Here is a 27,711-nt window from a genome sequence, read left to right on the forward strand (position 1 = left end):
CCAGCCACTCTCCACACCTGCACACGGCCTTCCTCGCAGCCCCGCCCTGAAACAACAGACACGGGCCAGCAACGTTGTCGGCGCAGCCGCTGTTACGTACCAAAACACAGAATCACAAAACAGAAACGTGTTGCTCTTTCATTAGCTGGGACCACATCCACATTTAGTTTTGACAATAGTGAATGAAGAATCATAAACTGATGCTGTGGTTTGAGGAAGGCCTCAGAGGGGCCTGGGAGCGGATCCGAGGCCGAGTAGATCTTCAAAGAAGGGATCCTAGTGAAGTAGTAATGATTTAGCGTTATGAAGGTTCAGGAGGCATGCATCGATGCAGAGCCGTGAGAGTAGTTTATGAGGTGTGGTCCTGCTCCTGAAATTCAGATAAATTATCTCCACTTTCAGTAAAAAGTGAAACCAAACATACAAGAATGTCACAAGAAACCAGAACAGGGCTTCTCAGCAGAGCCTTCAAAATAAAAAAATCTTCCAAATAATAAAATATCCTGGAATAAAGTCTGCACACAAATCTAATATATGAGTTATATTTCTGCCTGGTTACATTATAACTGGTTTTCTAATTCCAATTTTGTTCATCACATGTATCATACTTTGCTGTATGAGCAACTTTGCTGCTTAGCGGTCTTTTCACAGTGTATAATATTGCCCTCTGAATTTGTAACCTTTACATATTTCCCAGAGGACTAAGAACTTCAGTCACTGCAATTTATCTCTCAAAGCGTTTTTGTTCACAATCATAAAGTAGAACTGCAGTGATCTAAGCTAAACAGTCACATAGCTGTAAATAAAAGTCCTTTTTTGGATGTGGATATCACACACATACAACCAGCCCTCTATTCTCTGCCAGTGCTCGCCTACTGTGGAAAATTCATTTCCCACTCCTGTAATTCTGTGGTATGATTTCACATAATGTCACATGTTATGTGCTTGTTACTTCATGACTATAAAAAACAACAAAGTTTTCATTTTTCATTGGGTCTTCTCCTCTACAGCCCGGTTGGAAAGCTTCCCATTTGATCTCCTCACTGCTTCGTTCTTGCCTCTGATCTCTCTCCTGTTGTCAGTGTAGAAGGTGCAAAGCTCCCTTCAGCTAGTATGTGGTGGTGGCTGCTTGGTCTACTCAGCTGCGTGCTGCTGGCGGTTATTGTCATTTTCTTTTTGATAGTGGGGCAACGCTACAAGGTATTTAGTGAGTCGTGCCTGAGACCACCCGGACCCCTTGTCGCTGACAGCAAACTGAGGGAAGCCAGGCTGAAGAGAGGTAATGTATGCATGGGAGCAGTGGTCAATTTGGTGACTACTTGATGCTTAGTTTTTACTCAGTGTTTATTTAAGGAATGAGGAATTTGTAAAACTCTGCTGATCAAGACTTCTTACTTCTGCTAGAGTCATAATAAATCCTTAAAACTGAGAAGTAGTACTAATTTTCCTATTAATGTTGATAGTCGATGGATCAGTTTGTCAGTATTTTGGTTTATGAGCAACACCTGCAAATTTAAGATAAGACTTTATTGATCCCACAACGAGGAAATTTGTGCAGCTCAAGTACAATGCCATTCCCTTTGACCTCAGCTGTAGTGTTAATTACACTAAACATTAAGCTTTTCGTTTAGTTACTACAGCTCTAATCACCAGTGTTTTCTTACATTTTCTTGTCATTTTTTAGCTTCTGAAGAAAATGTATTTTTAGAATAGAAAATAAATAATTTAATACACACAACTTTATAGCTGTTATTCATAAAGAATTTCATATTTACATGTAAATTGAAATTTTGTGTCAACCCCTATTTGTTTTTCTAGATCTAGCTATACAAACATCTGAAGTGGATCTTTCTGTGGAGGTTGCATTGCCATCAGAAACCTCTTTTTCTGTCTCGTGTGCCTAGAAACCCTCACAATCCTCCATCAGGCTGATTTGAAATGTTTCCCCCACAGGATTTCGTGTGGACCGTGTTCCTGCTGATCTGGACGCAGTGGTGATTGGCAGTGGCATAGGAGGTTTGACGGCAGCAGCACTTTTGTCCAAAGCTGGGAAGAAGGTTGTAGTTCTGGAGCAGCATGACCAAGCAGGAGGGTGCACACACACCTTCCAAAATAAAGGATTTGAGTTTGATGTGGGTAAGCTGCTGAAGGAAAACACACATCAGTCCACAAAATAAAACTCACAACAATATATCTTTAAAACCAACAAGACAAACTGCTAAAATGCTCAAATTTATTGCTGGAGTTTTAAGCCTAATCTCATATGCTCTCATGTTGAGATCAACACATCTTCAAGTTAGCTATGGTCAAATTTCACATTCACTTATATTTTTTTAAATCCAAATTTAAAATGATTATAAAAATTACATGTGATTTACTATCAGAACCATGAGTATTGTTATTCAGTTAAGTACATTACCATTAATAGGATGTTTTTCAAGAACAGGGTTTATGGCATGAACTTGTCAGTGGTGAATATTTCTGTCAACATTCGGCTGTGTGCAGGCAAGAGTTAGACCCAAAATGCAATCTCAGATATGAAGGATGAACTCAAAAACCACAGCTTTATTGCAGGCAAACGAAAAGGCATACAACACAAAACTAAACTAAACTGGGAAAGAATAAACTAGACTCGCCGGGAAACACACAGAGAAACACAGCCATGAGGGACAAAGCAACACTGACACAGCGAAACACAGGGCTTAAATACACTGGGGAATAACGAGGGGAATGAGACACAGGAGGAGAGCACAGCTGGGAGAAATCAGACATGACAAGAAGTGAAATTCAATACATTCATGTAGGACACAGACCTTCAAAGTAAAAGAGGAAATGTAACACTGAGACGCGGACTTGACTAGGGCAGAGCAACTGAGAAGCACAGAGACCAAACATAAGGGAGGCACAGTGTACAGAATGGTGTACGTCAGTTTAATGCTGGGTGGTGCTGCAATAGTAACTATCCTCGGTCAGAAGGAGAAGCTGACATCCAGGGATTAGATTACCACAGGTGGAGTTTATTGGCGGTCAGATGGATGGTACAGGGAGGTATGGCATACAGTAGAAGGATGTGGAGGGGTGATATGGTGTGGTTTCTATGATTAAGAACGGGGTATGTATTACAACATGAATACAGATTAAAGATTAAGAAAATTGGCAACAAATTCCTCCACTACAAATCAGTCTGATACCACTTCTTACAGGGTTCACATTTACTAAGGCACTACCCAAAAGGCGCCACAAGGGGGCACTCCAACACAAGAGATGACCTATTTACACTGATGCACTTAGTAAACAGTCAGCCCCCTACTTGGTGGGGCGATCGTGGCTCAACAGTTAGGAGTTCGCGTTGTAATCGGAAGGTTGCCAGTTCGAGCCCCGGCTTGGACAGTCTCGGTCGTTGGGCAAGACACTTCACCCGTTGCCTACTGGTGGTGGTCAGAGGGCCTGGTGGCGCCAGTGTCCGGCAGCCTCACCTCTGTCAGTGCGTGCCAGGGCAGCTGCGGCTACAACGTAGCTTGCCATCACCAGTGTGTGAATGTGTGTGTGAATGAGTGAATGACAGGATATGTAAAGCGCTTTGGGGTCCTTAGGGACTATTAAAAGCTCTATATAAATACAGGCCATTTACTTAGCCACTACGTAATACAGTGATATTACAGTATACAAATTCACATAAATTGGCAGAGGGAACAACCAAAGCTGTAACAAGCCCAAAACAATCAAATAACTGGGCTGCCATAGCTATCGCTAACTAGCACATATGCTAAAGGTAACTAAAACCAATACAAACAAGTAGCAGTGTAACCATCTTAAGCATGGAACATTAACTCACGTTTATGTGACGCACACCATCCCCAACAAATACAGGATGGGCTATTTGCTTCCCTTCCCAGCAGCTCTCTCCTAAATCGTTAGCCCAGGAACAAACGAAGACCATCTAGCTCAGAAGTCCCATGAATCCCATCACTGCCCAGAGGCTGCTGGGTAATGTAGTTCACACTAACAGCCGCCCCTGTACTAATCATTGCAAAAAGTCTGTGTTGTACTATGTGGATGTCTCTTCCGCTGGCATCCGAGGCAGGGTGACCAGCTTAACAACTGGTCGTATGTAAGTATGATCCTTTACTTGCACCTCCGCCGATCGCACTTCACCATCTGCTCCGGGAAACACCTTTGAAATCTTCCCAACTGGCCACATGGCCCTGGGCAGTTGCAAGTCCACGATCATGACGACCGGGTGTCAGATCACGCCATTTCTGTCTGAGCTGGAGACCTGGGAGGTACCTCCAAATGAACTGGCTCCAGAAGTGGTCAGCAATTACCTGGCTTTGTTTCCATCTTTGACTGGTGATAAAATGACCTGGTCCATAAACCACCTGTGGCAGTGAAGCGTCCCGCCGCCCCATGAGCAGGAGATTTGGTGTAATGGGGTCAGGATCAGCAATATCCGAGGATGCGTAACCAAGAGGTTTTGCATTAAGAATCCCTTCTACTTCAAGGAGAGCCATGCGGAGGACTTCTTCCGTCACAATCTGATCCTTCAGGATGACCTGGAGTGTCCCCTTAACTGACCTTAACTGACCTTATCTCCCAGGTCCCCCCAAAATGGGGGGCATGCAGTGGATTACAATGAAAGGTTATCCTCTGCTTTGTCAGCTGTGCCTGAAGAATGGGCGTCATCATAGAGAAAGCTTCCTGTAACTCCCGAGCACCCCCACGGAAATTAGTGCCCTGATCTGACCATATCTCGAATGGGGTACCTCGACGAGAGACAAATCTTCGCATGGCCATGAGAAAAGCGTCTGAGTCCAGGCTTGGCAGCAAATCCAGGTGTACACATCGGGTGGTTGGGCACTTAAAGATTATGCCCCAACGCTTCTCATGCCTCCGGCCTATCTTGATGGTGTAGGGACCAAAGCAATCAACTCCCGTTGACCAGAAAGCAGGTTTGTGGATCCGGAGTCTCGCTGCCGGCAAATCAGCCATCTTGGTGGGAGCAGGCCTCCCCCGCCACTCTGCACATTGTATTTGATATCTCCGGATTACTTGTCGCCCTTTAATGACACAATAAGTGCGCCGTATCTCTGCAAAGACGTGCTCTGGACCAGGGTGCAACAGAATCGTGTCGAAGTGTTGGACAAAGAGCTTAGTTACCGGGTGTTCGGGAGGTAGCACAATAGGGTGTATGGTGTCTGAGTCCAGACCTTCGGCACGTCTCAGGCGTCCCCCAACCCTGATCAGGCCAGTAACTGGATCATACTCAGGGCGGAGCGAACAAAGTCGACTATTTAGGGCCAGAGTTCGTCCCTTCATCAGAGCTATCATCTCCTCCAGAAAACTGTCATACTGAGCTGACTTCAAAATGGCTATCTCTGCTTCCACACGATCAGAGGCGGTCATTGGAGGAGAAGCCGCCCCGTGACGCGCATGGTAAGTAGCTTTCACAAGGTCCTCCCAAGATGTGAAGTTGCCAGGGTCTGGAGTAGGAGTCTGGGCCACTGTGACAAGCCCACATAGCATCCCCTTGTGCAGCTCATCTGTAGTCTCAGCCCTACCAGTAGGTTGGGAGGGCCAGTATGCCGAACTTTGTTGCAAGAACTTGGGGCCCTGAGCCCAACGGCTGGCTGGCGAAAGACTACAGAGTTCCTTCCCCCTGGTGATGTCATCAGCTGGGTTTTCTGCTGACGTGACACACCTCCACTGATGAGAACTGATGACCTCCTGGATTTCAGCAATTCGAGTCCCGACAAAGACCTTGTACCGGCAGGAATCTGACTGCAACCAACTCAGCACAGTAGTAGAGTCAGTCCACAAGATGGTATTCTGCAGTGGTAGGGTAAGCTGTGGATCAGCTTGGTTAAAGGTCAGCCTTTAACCAAGGTCAGCCAGAGCTCACAGATATCAGAACGGGCAGCAGTAGGCAGGTGGGACACCACCTCTGGCACATTACTAGCCCACTGCCGTATCTCAAATCCTCCCCTGGTCAGTAGCTGTCTCATTTTGTCCAGTAGCTGTTTAGCTTGGCAGGGAGTCAGAAGAGACTGGAAACAATTGTCCACATAAAAAGCTGTGTGGACGGACTCATACACATCTTCATTCCCCTCACGGTGGTCTTGCACATGCCGCTGTAAAGCATAAGTGGCACATCAGGGACTGCAGGTCGTACCAAATGGTAACACTCGCCATTCATACACATCAGGTGGGCGCTCCTGTTGTCCATCCCTCCAAAGAAAGAGGAGCAGAGGCTGATCTTCGGGATGCAGACGCACCTGATGAAACATGGCCTTTATGTCACCGCTTATGGCCACAGCATGCCTGCAGAATCGGATTAATACGCCACGGAGTGAGGGGCTAAGCGTGGGGCCTGGCAGCAGGAGGTCATTAAGGGCAGTTTGCTGGTACAGGAAGGAGCAGTTGAAGACTAGGCAGGCTTTGTTGTTGTGATGCACAAGATGGTGTGGAATGTACCAGGATTCAGTGGAACCATGCACCTCCTCTGGAGTCAACTTTACCACATAACCCGCCTTCTCCAGCTTTTTGATCTCTTTGTTGTATGTCTGTGCTCTGCTGGGGTCCTTGCGTAGCCGACGCTCATTGGCTCCCCGAAGAGCCATGACAGCCTCTTCAGGTGCCTTCACCTGAGGAAACTCTGTGTGGCGAAGCAAGGGAGTAGCATATCGGTGGACTCCCTCTACCTGTCGATTGCCTGCTGGTCCTCCTTTGACCTGGTGACCTCCTTTTCATTCCTAAACGGGAGGACGTCCAGCTGCCATAGCCTCTCAACATCTTTGGAGAGCTCTGATGTCTGTGGGAGGAATGATGAGTGCAAGCATGCCTGTCCAGCCGCTGGATGTGGAAGACTCTTGGCAGGTCCCTGCAGCACCCACCCCAGCTCCGTGCAGACTGCTACTGGCCCTCCAGGTGGTCCACGAATCACCGGGCATACCGGAGTGATAAGGTGCGGGTGATCTGATCCAATCAGGATCATAGGTTTTACCTTGCTGAAACCTGTGAGGGGTAGTCTTTGCAGGTGACTATACTTCCTTTTGAGTGTTTCCACTGGGCAAGATTGCTCCGCCAGAGCCAGTTGTTCTGCTGTGAATGCATTTAGTATTTGATGCCTCACCTTCGGCTTAGCTTTAGTGGACACCTCCAATGATATGCTTCCCCCATGCAGCTGCAGGACATCCTGTCTGATGGTTGGAAGGGCCAGAGCCTCATCTGTCGGGGCTAGGCCGAGGAACTTCACAGCAGCAGGCAAAATTAGGGTTCTCTCTGAACCGTCATCCAGCACAGCATAGGTGTCCATGGTTTTTCTCCCATTGTGGAGTTGAACTCTTACCACCTTCAACATCGCTCTCCCAGAGTGACTGGGATGGTCAACATAGATGACACTGGATGCTGTGCACATGGTCAGGATACTGGGGTTCTGCTCTTTAGCCTTGGCGAGGCCATGTAATACAAGGAGGTGTTGCTCACCACAGGTGCTGCAGGGTTTCTTGAGCGTACAGTTGTCAGCAGAATGGTTCCGGCCACGCCTCCAACATTTATTCTTATCTCTGATCCAGTCCACAACCGCAGCCACATCCAGCCGGGAGAACTCATTACATCCACTCAAGTAATGCTCCGTCCCTTCACAGAAAGGGCAGTAAGGCTTGAAACTTTCTCTTTTCTTCTGCATCGCAACAGCCTTTGGACCTGGATGGGCCACAGCAGGTGGTTTGGTGGCTGTGGTTTCAGGTCCATAATAAACAGAGGCCAACTTGGGTTTGTGTTTTGTTTCCAAGTGCCTACTGACTTTCCCCTCCAACCAGGGCTTCTCTGAGGCATACAGCTCCGTGGCCCGTCGGGAGACCTGCATTGCTTGGGTATTGTGCTCCAACCACTCGGCTAGATCATAGAGGGTATAAGTGCAATTTGATTCAGGCCGCAGGATCCCTCGGTTAAAGCAGTACTCTGCAAAGTTATCCCGATAACTCAGAGGGAGTTTGGTGAGTAACCGGTCCACTCTCTGCCACCCCGTCCATTGTGGTAACCATCCCCACTAGACTGGCAACTGACAGGGAAAAAGCTTCAAAGGCTTGTGAGTCACCTGGTTTTATGTGTGGTGTGCACAGGATGGCGCTGAGTTCACTCCGTACCAGTTGTCTTGGCTGACCGTACTTCTGCTCAAGAGCCCTCATTGCACTAGTATATGGAGTTGGGTCATGGATGTAGCGCTTAGCCACTTGGAATGCACTTGGGAACTTCAAGTGATCTAGCAAGATCTGATACTTATAATCCTCGGATAAGTGCTTGTGAGGCCCAAGAACACTATCCAGTCCTTTTTTCAGTAAGACAAAGTCACTCTAGATAGTGACATGGTAGTCAGGACATGGTGAAGTGAATCTCGGGGCAGACGCTGATCTATCCATAGAGGGCACTGTGGGTGGCCCAACGTGTGCAGTGGAAGTGCCGGGGACTGGGGATAAAGGAGCTGACATCACACAGACGGGCCCTGTACTCCCCCTCCTGAATTGATTTGGGCTCCCTGGCTGTAGGATTTGGTGTGGAGACAGCTGAAGCCATTGTTTCCACCTCCATTAATGCCCCCTTTGGCACTGGAGAGGTGAACTGTTCTAGTCGCTGCACACGTTTGTTAATGTCACAGGACTCTGCTACAGTCACTTGCAGAGACCGCATCTGATGCTGGATATTAATTAGACAATCCTCCATTCTTTGCCATCTTATCTCCTCCACATCCGGCCTCCTTGTGTAGTGGGAGTCTGACGGTGCCATCATAACCTCCTCTGTTAGATTGGGTGACAGCCTTGGCCCACGTGTATGGTAGGACAACTCATAGTCCTCTAGATGTCCAGGGATACGATGGATCCTGGTAGGACGGGGACTTCGTGCATCATCCTGATCTCTGGAGGCAGCCATGTCATGCAGGTGCAGCACATCCGGCTCGAAGGACCACTTTGTACAGAATGGTGTACGTCAGTTTAATGCTGGGTGGTGCTGCAATAGTAACTATCCTCGGTCAGAAGGAGAGGCTGACATCCAGGGATTAGATTACCACTGGTGGAGTTTATTGGCGGTCAGATGGATGGTACAGGGAGGTATGGCATACAGTAGGAGGATGTGGAGGGGTGATATGGTGTGGTTTCTATGATTAAGAACAGGGTATGCATTACAACATGAATACAGATTAAAGATTAAGAAAACTGGCAACAAATTCCTCCACTACAAATCAGTCTGATACCACTTCTTACAGGGTTCACGTTTACTAAGGCACTACCCAAAAGGCGCCACAAGGGGGCACTCCAACACAAGAGATGACCTATTTACACTGATGCACTTAGTAAACAGTCAGCCCCCTACTTAGCCACTACGTAATACAGTGATACTACAGTATACAAATTCACATAAATTGGCAGAGTGAACAAACAAAGCTGTAACAAGCCCAAAACAATCAAATAACTGGGCTGCCATAGCTATCGCTAACTAGCACATATGCTAAAGGTAACTAAAACCAATACAAACAAGTAGCAGTGTAACCATCTTAAGCATGGAACATTAACTCACGTTTATGTGATGCACACCATCCCCAACAAATATAGGATGGGCTATTTGCTTCCCTTCCAAGCAGCTCTCTCCTCAATCGTTAGCCCAGGAACAAACGAAGACCATCAAGCTCAGAGGTCCCATGAATCCCATCACTGCCCAGAGGCTGCTGGGTAATGTAGTTCACACTAACACAGGCTTTTCTACACACAGAGAACAATAAATACTGGAATAGATTATAAACAACACAAAACGCTGGGTCACACCCAGGACCCTGACAATTTCCAAGTATATTATGCACACAGGGATGTTTACATAATTTAATATTATTTATCTGAAACTTGTTACATGTTGTGAATGAATGGAAATAAATAATAATAGAGATCCCAAATTGAGAATTCAGCTTGTTATAGAGACCAATTTGCAAATGTAAATTTAAGAGAAAATAATGTCAAAACTAGTGCTGTCAGCGTTAATCTGGTTAAAATGACATTAATGCCATAACTGCATTAATGTGGCAAATCTCCGTTAGCGAGTTAAGGCGGATCGCCCGTGCATGGAGCTGCACTGCGTCAACGCGTTAGCACAGTTAGCTTGTTAACGTGTTAACGCTGTGCAGCCCCCGCTTTAATGCGGTTATGGAGTTAACATCATTTTAACGAAATTAACGCTGACAGCACTAGTCAAAATATATTTAATTGCTTTAAACATTCATGACACATAATTCAGTCCAAGTAGATTAAACATGTTTATTTAATGTATGGGCAGTGTTGGGAAGGTTACTTTTAAAATGTATTCCATTACAGATTACAGAATACATGCCCCAAAATGTATTTTGTAACGTACTCCGTTACGTTACTCAATGAGAGTAACATATTCTGAATACTTTGGATTACTTAATACATTGTCATGCTTTTTACAACTACATGAATGTGATTTATTACTGTTACTGAAGGTCCACGGTTCTGAACCGTAGTAAAGGGACCTCTGGCTAATACGTTGGGTTCCGTGTCGGGCCGAAAAATAGCTTTACTTTGTTGTCTGGGTCAACTTTGCTTGCGAGAGACAGAGAGAGGCGTTGAAAGGCTGCTCCAACGGAACTTATTGTTTCAGAGGAAAACACGAACACGGTGTACAGTCGAGTCTTAATAGCATATTTACAACTGGGCTCGTCAGGCACTCTTCTTGGTTGCAGTGGTTATTATTATATTTCCATGCTTCCATCTCCTGTTTCTCGGTGACAGCTCGTACTTTTCCACTCTCATTTTTCTCCCTCCTCGCGCTCACAGACAAATAACAGGTATGGCAGTCCCTGCAGCACGGACTACACTGCCCATGAGGCTACATTCTTTAGGGTAGTGTTCTGCCTATTGCCTTCATATTAAATCATTTTTAAAAATATTTCTTCACGTCATTATCAGACACAAGATTGAGACAAAGGCATTAGGGCCTCTTAATGCGTGTTTTTTGGGGGTTTCCACTGCCATGGAATTACCAAAAATAGAGAGGGTATAGCCAAACATATGAAACAGGAAAATACCGCCGTGTATTATACATGTTGTGGCTAGCTCAGACAAGGAGGAGACAGAGGTGTCGTTTAGTCTTGCTTCCCCGAGTTGCCAGGGAGCACAGCCGTTCATTTGCCAACAGAAACGCACCGCCGGTAACTAGTGATGTGCGGATCGATCCTGAAATATAGATTCCTCCGATACCAATCATTTATGTTCTAGAATCGATTCTCACATTAAAATATCGATATTTTAGTAATTTAGGGTAAATTTATAGTTTATCACTAACAGGAACACAGTGGAAAGAAACTATAACATTCGGATTGTCTACATTCAAAGAAAAAACTCCCTCTTCCGCCTTTCATACTCATGTGCAAAATACGGCTGCATAAATGTCTCGCAGCCCCTTGGCGTGCGCGCTCACAACAATGGCTGAGCGTAATTGTGCGGACGTATTTTACCTCCACAAACAGCTGAGACGTGGTTTGCGATACATGTGGCAAAAAAGTGCTCCAACAGTGAGGTGTTGTGGCCATACTTGCCAACCTTGAGACCTCAGAATTAGGGATACATACATTTTAAAATGTTTATTTATAGGATAAAATACGTTAAATGTCACCGTTATTATTGGCCGGCCCGGAAACATCAGGGGTTTCCAAATTCAGAGGCTGCTTCCACCTGAGGACCCGGCCTTCGCAGTCTAAAGAAAGCTGGGTAGCTCCCTCGGTGGAGTGAAACTCTGCCGTCTGCTCCTTGCTATCTAAAATATAAACTATATGTATATATGTAAACTCTCGACCGTCTCACACTTTGTTTAATTAGTTTTCTGTTTGATGTTTATTCAGCTGTGTGAAAACCCCGGAGGAACCCTTTCCTATGGATTAATAAAGTTTAATTTAATTTAATCGAATCTAATAACTTTAATCTCAGCCGAACCAATTTACTCACGAACAAATAAAACACTGAAAAAGCCAAACAATAACATTTTTAAGTTATCAAAGTGACTTATATATCATGTTTAACCCGAGTAGTGAAAGACTGCGGGGGTTTGAAGACGATGTGTCAGTCGGCTCAGATATTTGAAGTTTACACAGCTACATTCTCACCTGAAAATATGTTAAAAGTTTTTTTGTGACCCAGAAAGAGAAATTAGAGTAATATTAAAACTAAGCAGCTGCTGCCATTGTTGGAAACTGGAATTGGCTGGGCCGCGCTATGAATTCTGCGATATGGTTTTTCAATTTTGTTGTCCTGGTGGAAAAACGGGAGAATGGTGGCTCCGGGAGATTTTTGGGAGGGGCACTGAAATTCGGGATTATCCCGGAAAAATCGATAGGGTTGGCATGTATGGTTGTGGTTGTGGTTGTGACATCACTAACCTTGTCAAACACCTTCAGAGTAAATCATATCACAGAATATGATGAGCGTATGTTGAGGCGAACTGAAGAGGAGGAGAGGCACAGGTGCTGCTAGGGCAAGACAGACGTCTCTCATGGAGTCCTTTAGTGCTGCAGGCAGGCAAGGTGTTCAAATAGCAAATAGTTCAAATAACAACTTCAGATTTTTTATTTCTATATGATGAACTCTGCATTATTAAGTGATAAGAACAAGTAATCTGATGTCCTGTAATCATTATGACGCTATAATTTGAGATACAATAAATAAAATAAGTTTTTGTACAAAGTATCGGTATCGGATCAGTATCGTCGATACCACCCTGAATATTATTTGGTATCGGATCGGAAAGGAAATCAGTGGTATTGTGGTGGACCACTAGAGGGCTCCACTCACATCCAGTGTTGAGGAAGTGTGTTCCTGTGTTTTGTGGTGCGATATGTGCAGTTGATGTTGGAGACGAATAAAGAAGGAGTGAGAACTGAGAGCTCTGTGTCGTCGATGCTTACCTCCACATTGGTGACCCCTGACTTGAGCATGCAACGGGCCGCAGATAACGCAGACTCCGCTATGGATGCATCAGCGGCCGCCGGACCTCCGCCTCCTGTTGCAGCTACGTTCACTGTGGCGCTGAAACTGCCGGACTTTTGGCTCCATGACCCTGTCGTTGATGCTTACCTCCACAGTATCGCACATCACTACCGGTAACCCAACTGCTCGGCATAGCTTAGCACAGAGCCATTGCAGGGGGGGGCGCAGAATGAAAAGGGGGAAAAAAAAACAAAACGCTTGGACACTGCTAGCACAGGGTGCCCACAGAAACGCAAAGCAGGAGATGAAGCATCGCTGAATATGTTTACAAACCAACTTCATTCTAAGCCAAAGACTAGAAAATATGGTGAAGCATATCTGCCCTTTGGTTTCACCTGCACAAGTGCCGAGGTAGGTCTCCCCTGCAAAATTGGTTTTCCCTGCGTCGAGAGCAGTGCTGGGCTGTTCAAATCACGGACAAACAGTATCCTACAGTTGTTTATGTTTTTAAACCTATTTTGCACAGAGAGGCATTTTTTGAAAAATGTATTGATAGCAATGTTGAATATTATTACACATGAAAAAAACTACATGTAAAATAATCACATCGTGACGCCTCTGCCTTTGTAAATGGAGGGACAATAACTGCGTGTGTGCATGTAAGCGTGTAAAACCTGCAGATAGTCAGAGACAAAATACTGTTAATCTATCTGCCATTCTGCAATTCATCTCATGTAAACAATAATGTGGCGCACAGCGTGACGTGAGAAAGGCACATACCTTTGACATTGTGTGACCAACTCTGTATTCCTCGTCCACACGTAAACGCAAAAAAGGAGTTTAAAAAAATCTCAGTTTTCGGTGATTCGAAACGCTGTTTACGTGTGGACGAAACAGCTGTGTTTTCAAAATATCAGTGTAGGTGTGGACGTAGCTTAAAAGAGTTAGTAGTTTATTTTCTTACTACCTGTAATTTATTGCAGATTACTTGTATTTGCTTAATTGTTTACGAAATGTTTGAGGTGTGAAATAAACCGCAATGGAGCAAAATATGGGTGTGTGTGGTTGGAGGATGTGTTTGTGTGTTGCGTGTGCGTGCGCGCGCGAGAAGGGGGGGGGGGGGGGGGCGCGAACATTTTTCTTGTAAAACAAGGGAGGCCCAGAAAAAAAAAGTTTGGGAACCACTGGCTTAGCACAACAACAACAACAACAAAAAGGCGCTCTCTCACCCATGAAACACACAGTCGCAAAGAGAGCAGTCATCCTGTAACCATGGCAACTGTAACGCTGCCACCTGGAACAACAGAACATAGCTGTCAAACAAAATCCAAACAGTCCTGACCCGCGACAATATGAAACAGGAAAATACCGCTGTGTAATCCATTTATTTCAACAAAGTAACTGTATTCTAAATACCACCTTTTTAAACTGTAACTGTAACGGAATACAGTTACTCATATTTTGTATTTTAAATACGTAATGTATTACATAATGTACGGTACATGTATTCCGTTACTCCCCAACACTATGTATGGGTGATGTAACCCATTATGCAGTACTATCCATTTTATGACTGCACAGTTACTTGATTCCTTTATCGTGAAATTCTTAAGAAACCCTAAAAAAACTGGTTCATCTAAATGTGAGAGATTAATTTGGTTTCACTGCTTGTGTTTTCTTTCTTTTTTGTTTGTTTACATTTTTGAAAAAATGCACAAGTGAATTTAAACCCATTATGTTACAACCAGGTATCCATTACCTGGGTCAGCTTCACGAGAACAGCTTGTTGAAGGTTGCTTTGGATCAGATCACAGAGGGACAGCTGCAGTTTGCAAGGCTGGAGCAGCACTTTGATACAGTGATCCTAGGTCAGCATGACCAGCGCAGGTAGATCAGACTTTGTTACTTGTTTCAGTATCCCTGACTTTCGTTAACTTTTTTGCCAAATTTCTATTGCAAATGAAACAAACTGGATTTCCCACCTTTAGTGCCTCATCTTTCCTCACTTTCTTCATAAATCTTCCAATCTCCTATCATTCTCAGGGAGTACCATGTCCATGCAGGGAAGACTGAAATGGCAGTCAGCCTGAAGAATCAGTTTCCAGGAGAAGAAGAAGCCATTGATGAATTAATGAGACTGATGAAGGTAAAAAGGGACAGAAGCAAGGATAATCATAAGGAAGTGGATGCCTCAAAAAGAAGGGTGCAGGGATTATGCAATGGACTAGTATATTAAAATGTAAGGCATAAGCAAAAAATTAAAAAAAACCCTCAAACATCTTGCAACAGGAATTTTAACTTTCCTTGTGCCTATTATCAAGACTATCACCTTGTTTTACAGGCACTGCTTCAAAGAGGATCAAATGCTTGCTTGTCCACTGGATATGTACTTCTCAAAAAATGAAAGGAACAAGAGACTCTAGGAAATCTAATTCAAACTACTATTTTTTTCTGTTTTATCTGTTTCATTCAGTTCCTAACAACTTACACTGTCCATATCAAAACAAAAATCCATTTTTTTCCATTGAGCTCTATTTTGTTTGCAGCACTTACTTGTTTACACACATGCAACTGTATACATGTCCAACAATGTGATGAATCAGCTAAACAGAATGGGTTGTAGCTTAAAATAGTGGATACTTATTAGAAGCCAAAAATCACCAATTAACTGATCCAGTTCCAGAAATACAATCAGTATAGCAATCTGTTATCAGATGACCAGTTCTGCTCTTCCCCGATGAACTTGGGAGAATTGCTCAATAGATTTTTTGCACTTTAACAGTAAAACCGTTGAACTGCATTTGTATTATAAATGGTGCCAGATAAGTAAAGCGTAGATAGGACTCTCATTAATAAATATGACTGTGTGCTCTCTTACAGCTTGGTTCACAGAGGGCGCCACTTATTGCCATGTTGAAGATCGTTCCGTACTGGTTGGTTAACTTTCTCATTCGGACTGGCCTATTACATTGGATATCTTCAGTGTTTCGTCTTGCAACAACCAGCCATTCAGAATTAATATCTCACCTCACACAGAGCAAGGACTTGCAGGCACTTTCTGCATACCTGTTCTACGGTGCTGGACACACACAAAGGCATATTGCCACTCAGATCAGACGGTACATTCTCTTCATGGTTCTGTTTCATCTTCTTCTCTTGAAGGCGTCCCTCCTAAAGACTCCAGCTTTCTCATTAATGCCCTCCTCCTTCACCACTACAAGCGTGGTGCATACTATCCACGTGGGGGCGCAAGTGAATTTGCCTTTCACATCATCCCAGTCATTCAGCAAGCAGGTGGTGCAGTCCTAGTCAGGGCTCCAGTGCAACGCATCCTCCTCAACGAACAGGGGAAGGCGTATGGTGAGTGGGACAAGGGGAGAGAAAATAACTTCATATTTCATGTTTAATTTATTGACAAATTCTCTGAGGACAGTCTGATGGCTTGTTGTGGGTCTAGCCGAGTGTCCAAACGGACACAGCCTGAATTACTAACTTGTATGACTGCACAATGTACTCAAAGTATACTAAGTTTGCTGAATGTTTTCTGTTGCAAACTACAGCAGATCTTTTGCAATATTAAATGTCAACCTGTCAGTATATGCTTTACACATTAAACCCACAGCAGCTCACCTATGGAAACTCAAGCCATGAAGCTCCTGAAGCACAGTTTCTGAGTTGATTGTAATGCCAGAAGAACTTTGCAGTGACTAATTCAGCAGAGTTTTATGCATTATTATACATCTCAGTGACCATACTCTGCAATTTATATGGTCAATTCATAGCTGAGTTACTGTAGTTCCAAAACTCCTCCACTTTGCAAAAATCCCAAGTACAGTTGATTGTGGAATATCTAGGAGGAAAGAAATTTCATGAAATGGCTTGGCATCCCATTACAGTACCATGCTCTAATTCACTGAGCTCGTCAGAACAACACATTCTTAATCCTACTGTACAAAACCGCAACCAGTGAGACAAACTTATTTGTCAGACCAGATTATTAAAAGTAAGGCAGTTATCTCTGTTTACTTAGTAGTTACAGATAGTAAAATGAGGTGGCAATTAGTGGCAAATGTTTTGCTGGTCGAATTTTAGTCACCTTAGGTCATTGGTAGTAAATTTGTAATGTCATGATGGTTTTAGACTGGATAACTTTATTGATAAATTTCTGTCTTGAAATTAATGTCTCAGGTTATCTGAAGTTTGGATTTACTGTTTTTCCAAAGCAACTCTACATTATCTGAGAAACAGGAGCAAGTGTGATCCAATGTCCAAAAACGATATCTCCATCAAGTAATAATATCAGGATAACACTGTGTATCTTTCAGGTGTGGTGGTTCTTAAAGGACAAGAAGAGATAGAGGTTCTTGCCCCTGCTGTAATTTCAAATGCTGGAATCTTCAACACCTTCCAGAAGTTTCTACCTCACAATATACAAGAAAAACCAGGTAACAGTCGATGTGTTGCACTTGTTTTTGATTTTAATTCGATATGAGTGTCATGCATTTCCTGAAGTGTCTTTTGCCCTCTAAAGATTCTGTATGTTTTCTGTTGTATAGAGATCCAGTCATTGTTGAGTATGGTACATCATGGCATGGGTTCCTTTTTGGTCTTTGTTGGTCTGGATGGAACCAAAGAGGAGCTAGGCATTGTTTCCAATAACTTCTGGATGTATAAAGACAATGACTTGGACTCACTGTAGGTTTTCCTCTCTTCTTTCATTCCTTCATCTCTTTGTAGTTTATCTTTATTTCTACTTCTAACTTCTATCCGATTTCTTCTAAAATCTAGTCAAAAATTGTATCTCGGTTGATACTTTTTTTGTCATTCTAGTGTTCCATCTAAATATTTCCATGTTTATGTGTTTTATAATAATAATAATTGTAATAATAATAATAATTCAACCCTATCTTATCGCCATTGCAGTGTAAATTTTCTTTTGTGTCTTTGTACAAAACATTGTGTGAGAAGCATGGAGCAGTATTCATCTCTAAGCAGAGAGCAGGTTTTGGGAAACATTCCCATGATGTTTATCACTTTTCCGTCTGCTAAAGATCCAACAGCCAGCATCAGACATCCAGGTAATGCACATTTGCATGGACAAAATTCACCTGTGCATCTTTGATGCACCACTCTGACTGTTTGACAGTATTAGAGTACCCTTTATTCTTCTTCCTATCTCTTCACAGGTAAGTCCTGTATGACTTTGTTAACCATGGCACGCTATGAATGGTTTGAGGAATGGGAGGGGACCAAGCTTGGGAAACGGGGACAGGACTACGTTGATCTGAAGAACAGTATGGCCCAAGAGCTGCTGGAATGGGCACTCACCATCTTCCCTCAATTGCGAGACAAGGTGTGTGTAGATACTTGTTAATGTGTTCATTGTCTGCACAGACAATGTATTCTGATTGATTCATTAATGATCTAAATTTGATTTATCACATTTAGTCAAATTACGCAATTAACTTAATCTGTTTGCAAACTAAGCTAACGTGCATTACTCAACAGTTTTCTGTTCAAAAGTTGCTTTTTAGTCGGGGTTAGTTTATTTTCACTGTTTAGGATTAAAAATGGACTTGTAGAGGTGCTGAAAACCACTGAAAAGGCTTGCATTTTAACCCTGTGACATCTAACCCCTCATGGGAGAATGCTCATATATGCTTTGAAGAAATTTAAAGAAAAAAAAAAGACTTTGTCATTGTTAGCTCCATGTTCTCAGCTCGTTGTCATTCCTTTCAATCTGGAAAGTGCAAAAATGTTCCGGCTTCCATCCCTTGTCATATGTATGCTTTTGTCGTTTTACAACAGAACTGCTGTTTTTTAATGTCCACAATTTAACTGTCAAAAAGCAACACTAACATCTCTGTATATTTCATTATCCGCTCAACTTGTACAACAACTAGTTGGAATTTCACAGTCCCAAACTCTATTGATAAATCCTCTATTAATTTACACATGTATGTTTTTCAGGTAGTAATGGTAGATGCTGCAACCCCTCTAACAAACGTCCACTATTTGGGTGCTCCAAGAGGTGAGATGTATGGAGCTGAACACAACTTGGAGCGCTTCAAACCAGAAGTGATTGCTAAGACACGACCACAGACTCCCATCAGCGGTCTCTATTTAACAGGTGATTCTCATTCCCCCAGCCATATCTACACTTACTAAGATTCTCACTCACACAGTGACAATAATTCATCTTTGTCACAGCCTTTTAAGAAACAAAAGAAAAATACTCCAAGAAAAGGCCATGGGTGGTAACCGGTAGTTTGTTTCTGAATGCACTTTCTTGATTCTTTGAAAAACATATGTTGTTTATTTCTTATATAAATATGAACCAAAAATCAACCAAATAATTTCTTACAACTTAGGTGTAAATGAAAGTTTATTATAATTACACTTATATATATATATATTAATTTAATATAATTCCACAAGTTCAAAAAGTGTTTTAAAAAAAGGCCGTTTAAAACCCTCCTGTCGTCTTACTGGACCTTTGATAAACAAAATAGATTTCCACTGCACCCCACCTTGTTCTCTTAAGCTCTTAATTAATGGGAGGGTCCAAAAGTTACCACAGTAATGAAAAATTTTCCAAAATTAAAAATGTAATTACAGATTTAAAAAGCAAACTAGCTTAAGTATATTCTTACTATAACAATAATGGATAAAAAAAGTATGATTCCCAAGAATTTAACAAAAGTGGCCCCAACAATCTTACTCTACAAACTCAACTACAAACTAGTTCTTTAAGTATATGCAAACTCTGAGTGCAATAATTTCCTGATGTTTCTGTGTGTGTTCAGGTCAGGACGTATTTTGCAATGGCATGGCTGGAGCTCTTCACGGTGGACTGCTTTGTGCGTCAGCTGTCCTCAATCAGATCCTCTACATTGACCTTCTAGCCCTGAAGACCCGCCTCAAACGCAAACAGAGTAGTCACAAATGAACCTGGTAGCTGTGGTGGAGTCTGTGGTCTTCTCGAGTACATAAAATTTCACGTCTCTGAGATAAGATTTAATGCTTTTTATGATATATATCTTTGGATAGTTTCCAGTCATGCTGTAAGGTTAGCTGAATTAAATGTGTAAACAAATGTGTGAGTGATGAATACAAATCTGCACTTCCACCACCATAACTGCTTCTGCTGTAGCTGCTCTTAGATTCTTTAAAAGTGATAAAGACATTTTAAACCTGCTGCCAAATGTCACCTTCATTCACTTTTCATTGAGCTTTCATTTAAAGAAAACCTCACCAGTTGCACATGAGATGTCTGCAATAAACCATTACAGTGATACCTTTAATAAACAATTAAGCTATTCGTTTACAAGTCTTTTTATTGACATCCTGCAGCTTCCCAGGAATCACCAGATTCTTCCGACCGCTCCCTTTAGGGGTCACCAAAGTTGATCTATTCTAACATCCTCTTCTGAAACACTAATCTTCTGCATGTCCTCCTTTACTACAGCCATGAATCTTCTCTGTGGTCTTTACCTGAAAACTTTACATTCAGAATCTGTTGTCCAGACTATCTCAACCTCTCCTCTCCAACTTTATCTCCAAACCACAAAACTAGAGCTGCTCCTTCGATACTCGTTTTTTATCCATCCTAGTCACTCATCATATTATCCTCCTGTGACAAATCTAATCTACAGCACTATAAGTTTATGTACTTGAATTGGAAGGGGTAAAAAACACAATAAGGTTGATGGCAATAAGAACATTAATGCCACGGAGCGATTAATCAAGTTATTAGCACCACATGCTATTAGAACCACCTTTTAATGGTGCCACATGCCCCCATGTGGCACCATTAAAATGATATTGAATTAATTATTAGCAATTCAGGTTTGTAATGTACCGCAATTATCAATGTCAAAGTGTAGAAAACCTTAAAACATCCTGGGATCTTGAGGGGATTGCTGTTGGAGCTATATAAAAGTGAATTGATTTAAATTGAAAGAGCTTGCAGTCATATTACATATATCTACTTATATTTGTAAAATACAACAAGCACATTAACCGATAATTTTCTATAATAAGGGCACAGCTGTTAATACATCTACATGACAATGCGTAAAGGGTACAAACAAACACACAGAGAGAGATGCATAAATTGCTGTTTTTACCAATTTATTTAACATTTTACAGATCTGTGTTCAGTGCAGGTTTTCCAAGAAGCCAGAGAAGCATCATTCAAAGCAAATATCAGTGATTAACCACATGAAGCTGAACAATCAAACTAGCTTAGACAACTAGCACAAAATCACTCTCTGAAAAAGTAGATTTACCACTGGAAAGTTATTTGCAGTTTTCCTTTACTTGCACCTTAATTGAAGCTGTGATGCCTTTTGACATTGTGGCCATGATGGTAACACTTTCACTTTTGTATGTGAGATTGGGACTAGGGATGGGTATCGTTTAGGTTTTATCCGATACCGGTGCCAAACCGGTACTTTTGAAACGGTGCCGGTGCTTAAACGGTGCTCAAACCGGTGCTCAAACCGGTGCTTAAAGAATGGAGAACACAAAATTGGTCCAAAAGCCATAACAATGTTAGCCTTTTCTGCAGCTATGGGGCATATATGGTATCACTCTTGGCTGGAAGCAGTGCTTAAACAATAGAAAAAACACAAACTTTGTCTAAAAACCTCTCATGTTTAACTGTTTTCCACTTTTTCTTTGGTCATTTTAGCCTTTTTGGCCAGGGTGAAGGGAGTATCTGCCATCAAACAAGAAGACAGCCGCATGTAGCTATGATGATGTTTGCTAGTTCACCTTACGTGTGTATAGGAATTTCTTTCACTTAGGTATTAATCACGTTATTGTAATGCCTTGGTGCCACTCGATTTTTACATGTCTGACACTCATACTTAAGACAAATGGTAGGGGGTGTAGTAAGGATGTTGGGGGAAACAGGAACTCCAGAGGACCAGTCTTTTGTCTCTTCGAGGACTCTGGGAAGTAGCAAGGGAGTGTGACCCTTAAGGTGTGAAACAGCTGTGTACTGCCTTTTGTTCCTGAAGAAGGTATTTAACTGAGAGCCATGCTAGGCTCAGAGAGACTCTGCTGACCGTCTGTCCCGCGGTCATGCAGGGACTTCATCAAGCTTGGTTGTCTGTTCTTTGTGTGTTTTGATTAAAGAATGTTAGCTACCGCTCACCGCTCGTCTGCAGGCTTTATTTAAGTGGAAAAACTTCCGCAACACTGTCAAACTCTGAGGGTGAACAGAGAGCAGAAAGTAAGGACGAAGCAGTAGGAATATTTGACCCCAGCAGAGCTAAACTGATCCTGGCCCTGTTTTATTACCTGCATTTTTGGTGGTCACATACATCATCTTCTTCTTCTTCTTTCCTCCAACACCAGTACACAGATTTCCTGTTGCATTGTTGGAGCACAGCATTAGTGTAGGCAGACAACTGAAGTCAAACTTCAAACTAAAGTAATTTATGAGCATCAGTCATGTTTCACAACTACTAACTTGTACTCATTTGCCCACAAGCTGGCTTGTAATGATCAGCCATGTTCATGCAGGTGTCTCTGCCAGATATTATGTCTCATACACATTAAATTTTTCCTCTTTAAGTTCTAATATTCATGTTTGTGCTTCTAAAGGGGGAATTAGATCTACTGGATCTACTGATAAGAGCTCCCTTACAGAACAAAACCCTTTCTGTGAACTCTAACTGAATTAGCAGTTGTTCGAATGCTTATGCAAATCTCACAGAAGTGTAAAAAGTGACACATCATTGACTGGTAACGTTTAGCAAAGAAAACCTTTTTTCTTTTACAAAGGTTGGACATCTGCTGGCTGCTTATTGGGGCCTGGAGCCTTAGGCTTGCTCGGGTGCCGCTGCCGGCGGAGCTCACGGGCACGTCACTGCAACCCCCCCTGGCTTCTGTTCCGCGGCTGCTGAGTGGCCCTTCATCTGGGACTCTCCTCAGTTCTTTCTGGGATAGTGGCGCAGCTGCCCCTCTGTTGGTCTTCCTTGGTCTCTTGTGTTCTGGGGGCCTCTGGATGTCTGGAGTCTTGATCTCCTCCATACCTGCTTCATGCCCTGGAGGACGGGGCTGTGGCCCCCTACACCCTCTAGCAGACATGAAGGAACCTTTTAAAAAAGAAGCGCGCTCATGCTCACAGGTGTACACACAGGTGCTCACACACACAAACTACACCCTTTTTGGCTCCTACCTCAAAGCACACTGTCCGCTGTCGATCTTACGTGCTGCACAATAATGTTTAATATTTAGTATTTACTGTCATATTCACATAGATCATCGTGATGTTGTTTATTGTATTGCTTTCGTTTTCTTCTGCTTGTTGTCTTTTTTCTTTCTCAACAGATGATCCATGTGATTGATATATGTATTTTTTTTTTGTCTGCTTATTTAGTTGGTTTTTGTTTTTTTGCCCTTTATCCCCGTGCCTCTTCTCTGCTGTTTTTACCCCCTCTTCCTTTCTCCCTTTTCTTTTCCTCATTCAAGTCTGTCCCGTATCTAGCAAGTCAAGATAAAATAAATAAATTAATTAATTAAATAAACAATAATATATAATGCTCAATGTTATATTAAAAATCTTTCTTATAAAAAGTTAAATGGTAAATGGCCTGTATTTGTATAGCGCTTTACTAGTCCCTGAGGACCCCAAGGTGCTTTACACATCCAGTCATCCACCCATTCACACACACATTCACACACTGGTGATGGCAAGCTACATTGTAGCCACAGCCACCCTGGGGCGCACTGACAGAGGCGAGGCTGCCGGACACTGGCGCCACCGGGCCCTCTGACCACCGCCAGTAGGCAACGGGTGAAGTGTCTTGCCCAAGGACACAACGACCAAGACTGTCCAAGCCGGGGCTCAAACTGGCAACCTTCTGATCACAAGGCGAAGTTAAGTCTAACGATTCTTAAAACATTGTAGACCAGTGCACTGGCACATTGTGAAATTTAAACATCTGAGCAAACTTCATGAACCTGACGTGTTTGTGCAGACCTGGATTTCCACCACCACACGGCAGTGACAAATAATCAATAAACCATGGGCTGCAGCAACACACTCCAGACATGTGAACATAATGCCCTTCCTTAATGAACACCTACTTAATACTTAACACTCTTTCAGAAGTCTTTTTTTGCTGCCATATGTTATATTTCTGTTTACAGTATAATATGCTAATATAGTTCAATACAAATGGGTCATATTCTGTTGTGTTCATGAAACATTTTTGGCTTTTACCCCAAAGCTGTAAAAGGCTGATGGAGTACTGTCGTCACCCTGCAGGGCAGCAGCTTGGACACTCAAGTTTGTGAATGCTATAACTCCAAAATGTGCCAATGTGGGATTTTGAAATGTTTTGGATTTTGAAGATGCAGCTACTAAAAATTTCAGATGAGTTTGAATCTCAGCGACACTGACCTCAAGGTTTCTTCAAGTTTCCTGAAAATCTTGTGATGCAATAATTCAAGGAGGTGGTCACCTATGATTATCTAACTGATACCATCCACTAGGAGGCTGCAGAGCAACACTGGCAGCCACCAGTATTTTAATAATATTTTACATCCATAGTGAGATGATTTCATTAAGGCCCAAAACACACACTGCGTCCATGCTTTGATTAGAATCCAGGCCCTCTGTTAAAAGAAAGTCACCATCATCACAACCTTATTCGTTCTTTCATATTACCTGCAGGTGCCAGCTCCACATCTCTCTTGACAAAAGCTTTCCTTTTTTCCTCAAGCATCTGACTAGGGATTAACCCAGCACTCCCACCTTCCACATGACGTGCCTGCACAACAAATGAAGAAAAAATTAGCAAAGCAATCCAAAGATATGAAAATGTGCACACAGGAAGCTATAACATGTTCACATAAATACTATTCTGTCACCTGCCACCAGTTGACATCATCCTGATTGACTATTTGCAGGATATCCCCGGTCTCAAACCTTAACCCCGCCTCCTTGCAAGGAATCAGGTTGTCGTTGGCTGGGTCATAATCATAGTGACACTTAAAGAATACCTGGAGAAATACATAGAGGTACACATCTTTATTTCAGTGGTGCATCCCAAGTTAAAATCCCTTTAAGACTAGAACTGCCAAAAGGGGCAAAGATGCCAGTTTTTAAGTTCACTTAAGTTGTTTATTTCATCAAATTTTTCTAATTTTAAGTCAGATTTGGCAAAACAAGGATTTAAAAGCTGGCTTACAAAATTTAACTTTGCTTTTACAACCCTCTACCAGCCAGTTTTGCATGTTGATGTATCCATATAGTCAAATACATCCATGCCTCAGTGACAGGCAAAACATGTGCTGCATCCTGTCATTCAGGATCAGTGACCTTTGATGAAAAATATTTTCATTTGAGTTTGTTTGTGAGATAATTAAATAAATAAATAAGATTTATTTAATAAATAATTAAGCTAATAAATAAGAAGGTTATTCCACCAAGTAAAAACTGGAAATTTAGTACATCATTTTAGATTTTATTAAATATTTTTTTAAAGAGTGGGCTTTATATTTAGACTGTAATGACCATCCTGGAACGTCAGCACCTGTTCTCAGGAAAGGAGGAAAAGCTGTGATGAGAGGTAAAATAACTATATTCTCACCAAAAAATCCAGAACAAATGTATTCAGGAATTAGAAGGAACCATCAAAACCCTAGAAGCAGCCAACCAGCTAGCTGGAAATACTATTCCGAATTTCTGCTTCTACCCCACTGTAATATGGAAATATTAAATATTTAGGCATTAATGTTTGTCCTAGACTTCCAGATTTAATTTAATTAAACCACATCCCACTTTTAAAGAAAGTAGAAGATGATCTGGCTAGATGGAACTCTCCATCCATATCACTCATGTCGCTTCAGTAAAATTGATGGTTTTACCAAGAATCAATTATTTATTCTCAATGATCCCGAGTAAAATATCACCGGACTGGTTTATACTCCTAGGACCTGGTGTCCACATATGTGGACATCACATTTTGGGTTATGTCTTTCCAGAATTCCTTTACCAAACTTATCTCCAATTTCTTAGCAAGGGAGTCTGCCCTCATTGTATCTTTATTCATTTTAATAAAACATAGCACATACTTAAATTTAGCATTTTTGCATTTCTTGTGGTTAAATTTGAGGGCCAGAACATTGCCACCCTGACTCCATCCAAACTTTAGAGGACCTTACCTCAGCATGAAGCTCCTCACATCATAACTTTTATTATAATAATTTTTTAGTGATTTTATCACTGAACTGTTTTCAGTTTGTCATTTATGGCATATTTGTTGTTGTTACTGAAATATAAGGAAAACAAATAGTAGTTATGACAGCTTAAACAAAAAGGTTTATCAGGTTAGGAAAGCAGAATCAGTAGGAGCTTTTACCTTTTCAATTCAATTCAATTCAATTTTATTTATATAGCGCCAAATCACAACAAAAGTCGCCTCAAAAGTCGCTTCATAGATACAGAGAAAAACCCAACAATCATATGACCCCCTATGAGCAAGCACTTTGGCGACAGTGGGAAGGAAAAACTCCCTTTTAACAGGAAGAAACCTCCGGCAGAACCAGGCTCAGGGAGGGGCGGGGCCATCTGCTGCGACCGGTTGGGGTGAGAGAAGGAAGACAGGATAAAAGACATGCTGTGGAAGAGAGACAGAGATTAATAACAGATATGATTCAATACAGAGAGGTCTGTTAATACATAGTGAGCAAGAAAGGTGACTGGAAAGGAAAAACTCAATGCATCATGGGAATCCCCCGGCAGCCTACATCTATTGCAGCATAACTAAGGGAGGATTCAGGGTCACCTGGTCCAGCCCTAACTATATGCTTTAGCAAAAAGGAAAGTTTTAAACCTAATCTTAAAAGTAGAGATAGTGTCTGTCTCCCGAATCCAAACTGGAAGCTGGTTCCACAGAAGAGGGGCCTGAAAACTGAAGGCTCTGCCTCCCATTCTACTTTTAAATACTCTAGGAACAACAAGTAGGCCTGCAGAGCGAGAGCGAAGTGCTCTAATAGGGTAATATGGTACTACAAGGTCATTAAGATAAGATGGGGCCTGATTATTTAAGACCTTGTATGTGAGGAGCAGGATTTTAAAAGCTGGCTTACAAAATTTAACTTTGCTTTTACAACCCTCTACCAGCCAGTTTTGCATTTTAATGTATCCATATAGTCAAATACATCCATCCCTCAGTGACAGGCAAAACATGTGCTGCATCCTGTCATTCAGGATCAGTGACCTTTGATGAAAAATATTTTTATTTGAGTTTGTTTGTGAATGTAATGTTTTGTGTAAAGAAAGTAGATGATCTGGCAAGATGGAAGTCTCCATCCATATCACTCATGTCGCTTCAGTAAAATTGATGGTTTTACCAAGAATCAATTATTTATTCTCAATGATCCCGAGTAAGGACAGGGATAGTAGGTAGGGTGGTGGCCCCATGATCGGAAGGTCGGGGGTTCGATTCCCCTGAACAGCTACCCTGCGGTACCCCTGAGCAAGGTACCGTCCCTACACACTGCTCCCTGGGCGCCCAATGGCTGCCCACTGCTTCACTGAGTGAATGGGTTAAATGCAGAGAGGATCCCCACGGGGATCAATAAAGTACATGTTCTTTCTTAAAATATCACCTGACTGGTATGACACATATGTGGACATCACATTTTGGGTTATCTAGACTGAAATACTAAATTTTGTTCTACAAGGGCCTGATACCCACTTACG

The 27,711-nt window shown here is 42.4% G+C and overlaps 1 protein-coding gene and 1 long non-coding RNA gene across 2 annotated transcripts; one reads left to right on the forward strand and one right to left on the reverse strand.

Moving 5' to 3' along the window:
- The first annotated feature begins 177 nt into the window (after positions 1-177).
- Positions 178-20,740, forward strand: LOC146520731 (all-trans-retinol 13,14-reductase-like). Its single transcript, XM_085157858.1, has 12 exons — positions 178-1,279; positions 1,954-2,136; positions 14,732-14,870; positions 15,027-15,129; positions 15,864-16,059; positions 16,146-16,343; positions 17,309-17,428; positions 17,540-17,678; positions 17,952-18,061; positions 18,170-18,336; positions 18,954-19,113; positions 19,790-20,740. The coding sequence occupies exons 1-12, from the start codon at positions 1,114-1,116 to the stop codon at positions 19,930-19,932; spliced, it is 1,824 nt and encodes a 607-aa protein (XP_085013984.1). The 5' UTR covers positions 178-1,113; the 3' UTR covers positions 19,933-20,740.
- Positions 20,741-22,327: 1,587 nt separating this feature from the next.
- LOC146520732 (uncharacterized) lies at positions 22,328-25,151 on the reverse strand. Its single transcript, XR_014873872.1, has 3 exons — positions 24,873-25,151; positions 24,670-24,772; positions 22,328-22,361 (listed from the first exon to the last, which is right to left on the reverse strand). It is a non-coding gene; the product is annotated as an uncharacterized LOC146520732 (long non-coding RNA).
- Positions 25,152-27,711: the final 2,560 nt, after the last annotated feature.

The sequence above is a fragment of the Neolamprologus multifasciatus genome, chromosome 4 (genome assembly GCF_963576455.1).
Source record: "Neolamprologus multifasciatus chromosome 4, fNeoMul1.2, whole genome shotgun sequence".
Lineage (NCBI taxonomy): Eukaryota > Metazoa > Chordata > Actinopteri > Cichliformes > Cichlidae > Neolamprologus > Neolamprologus multifasciatus.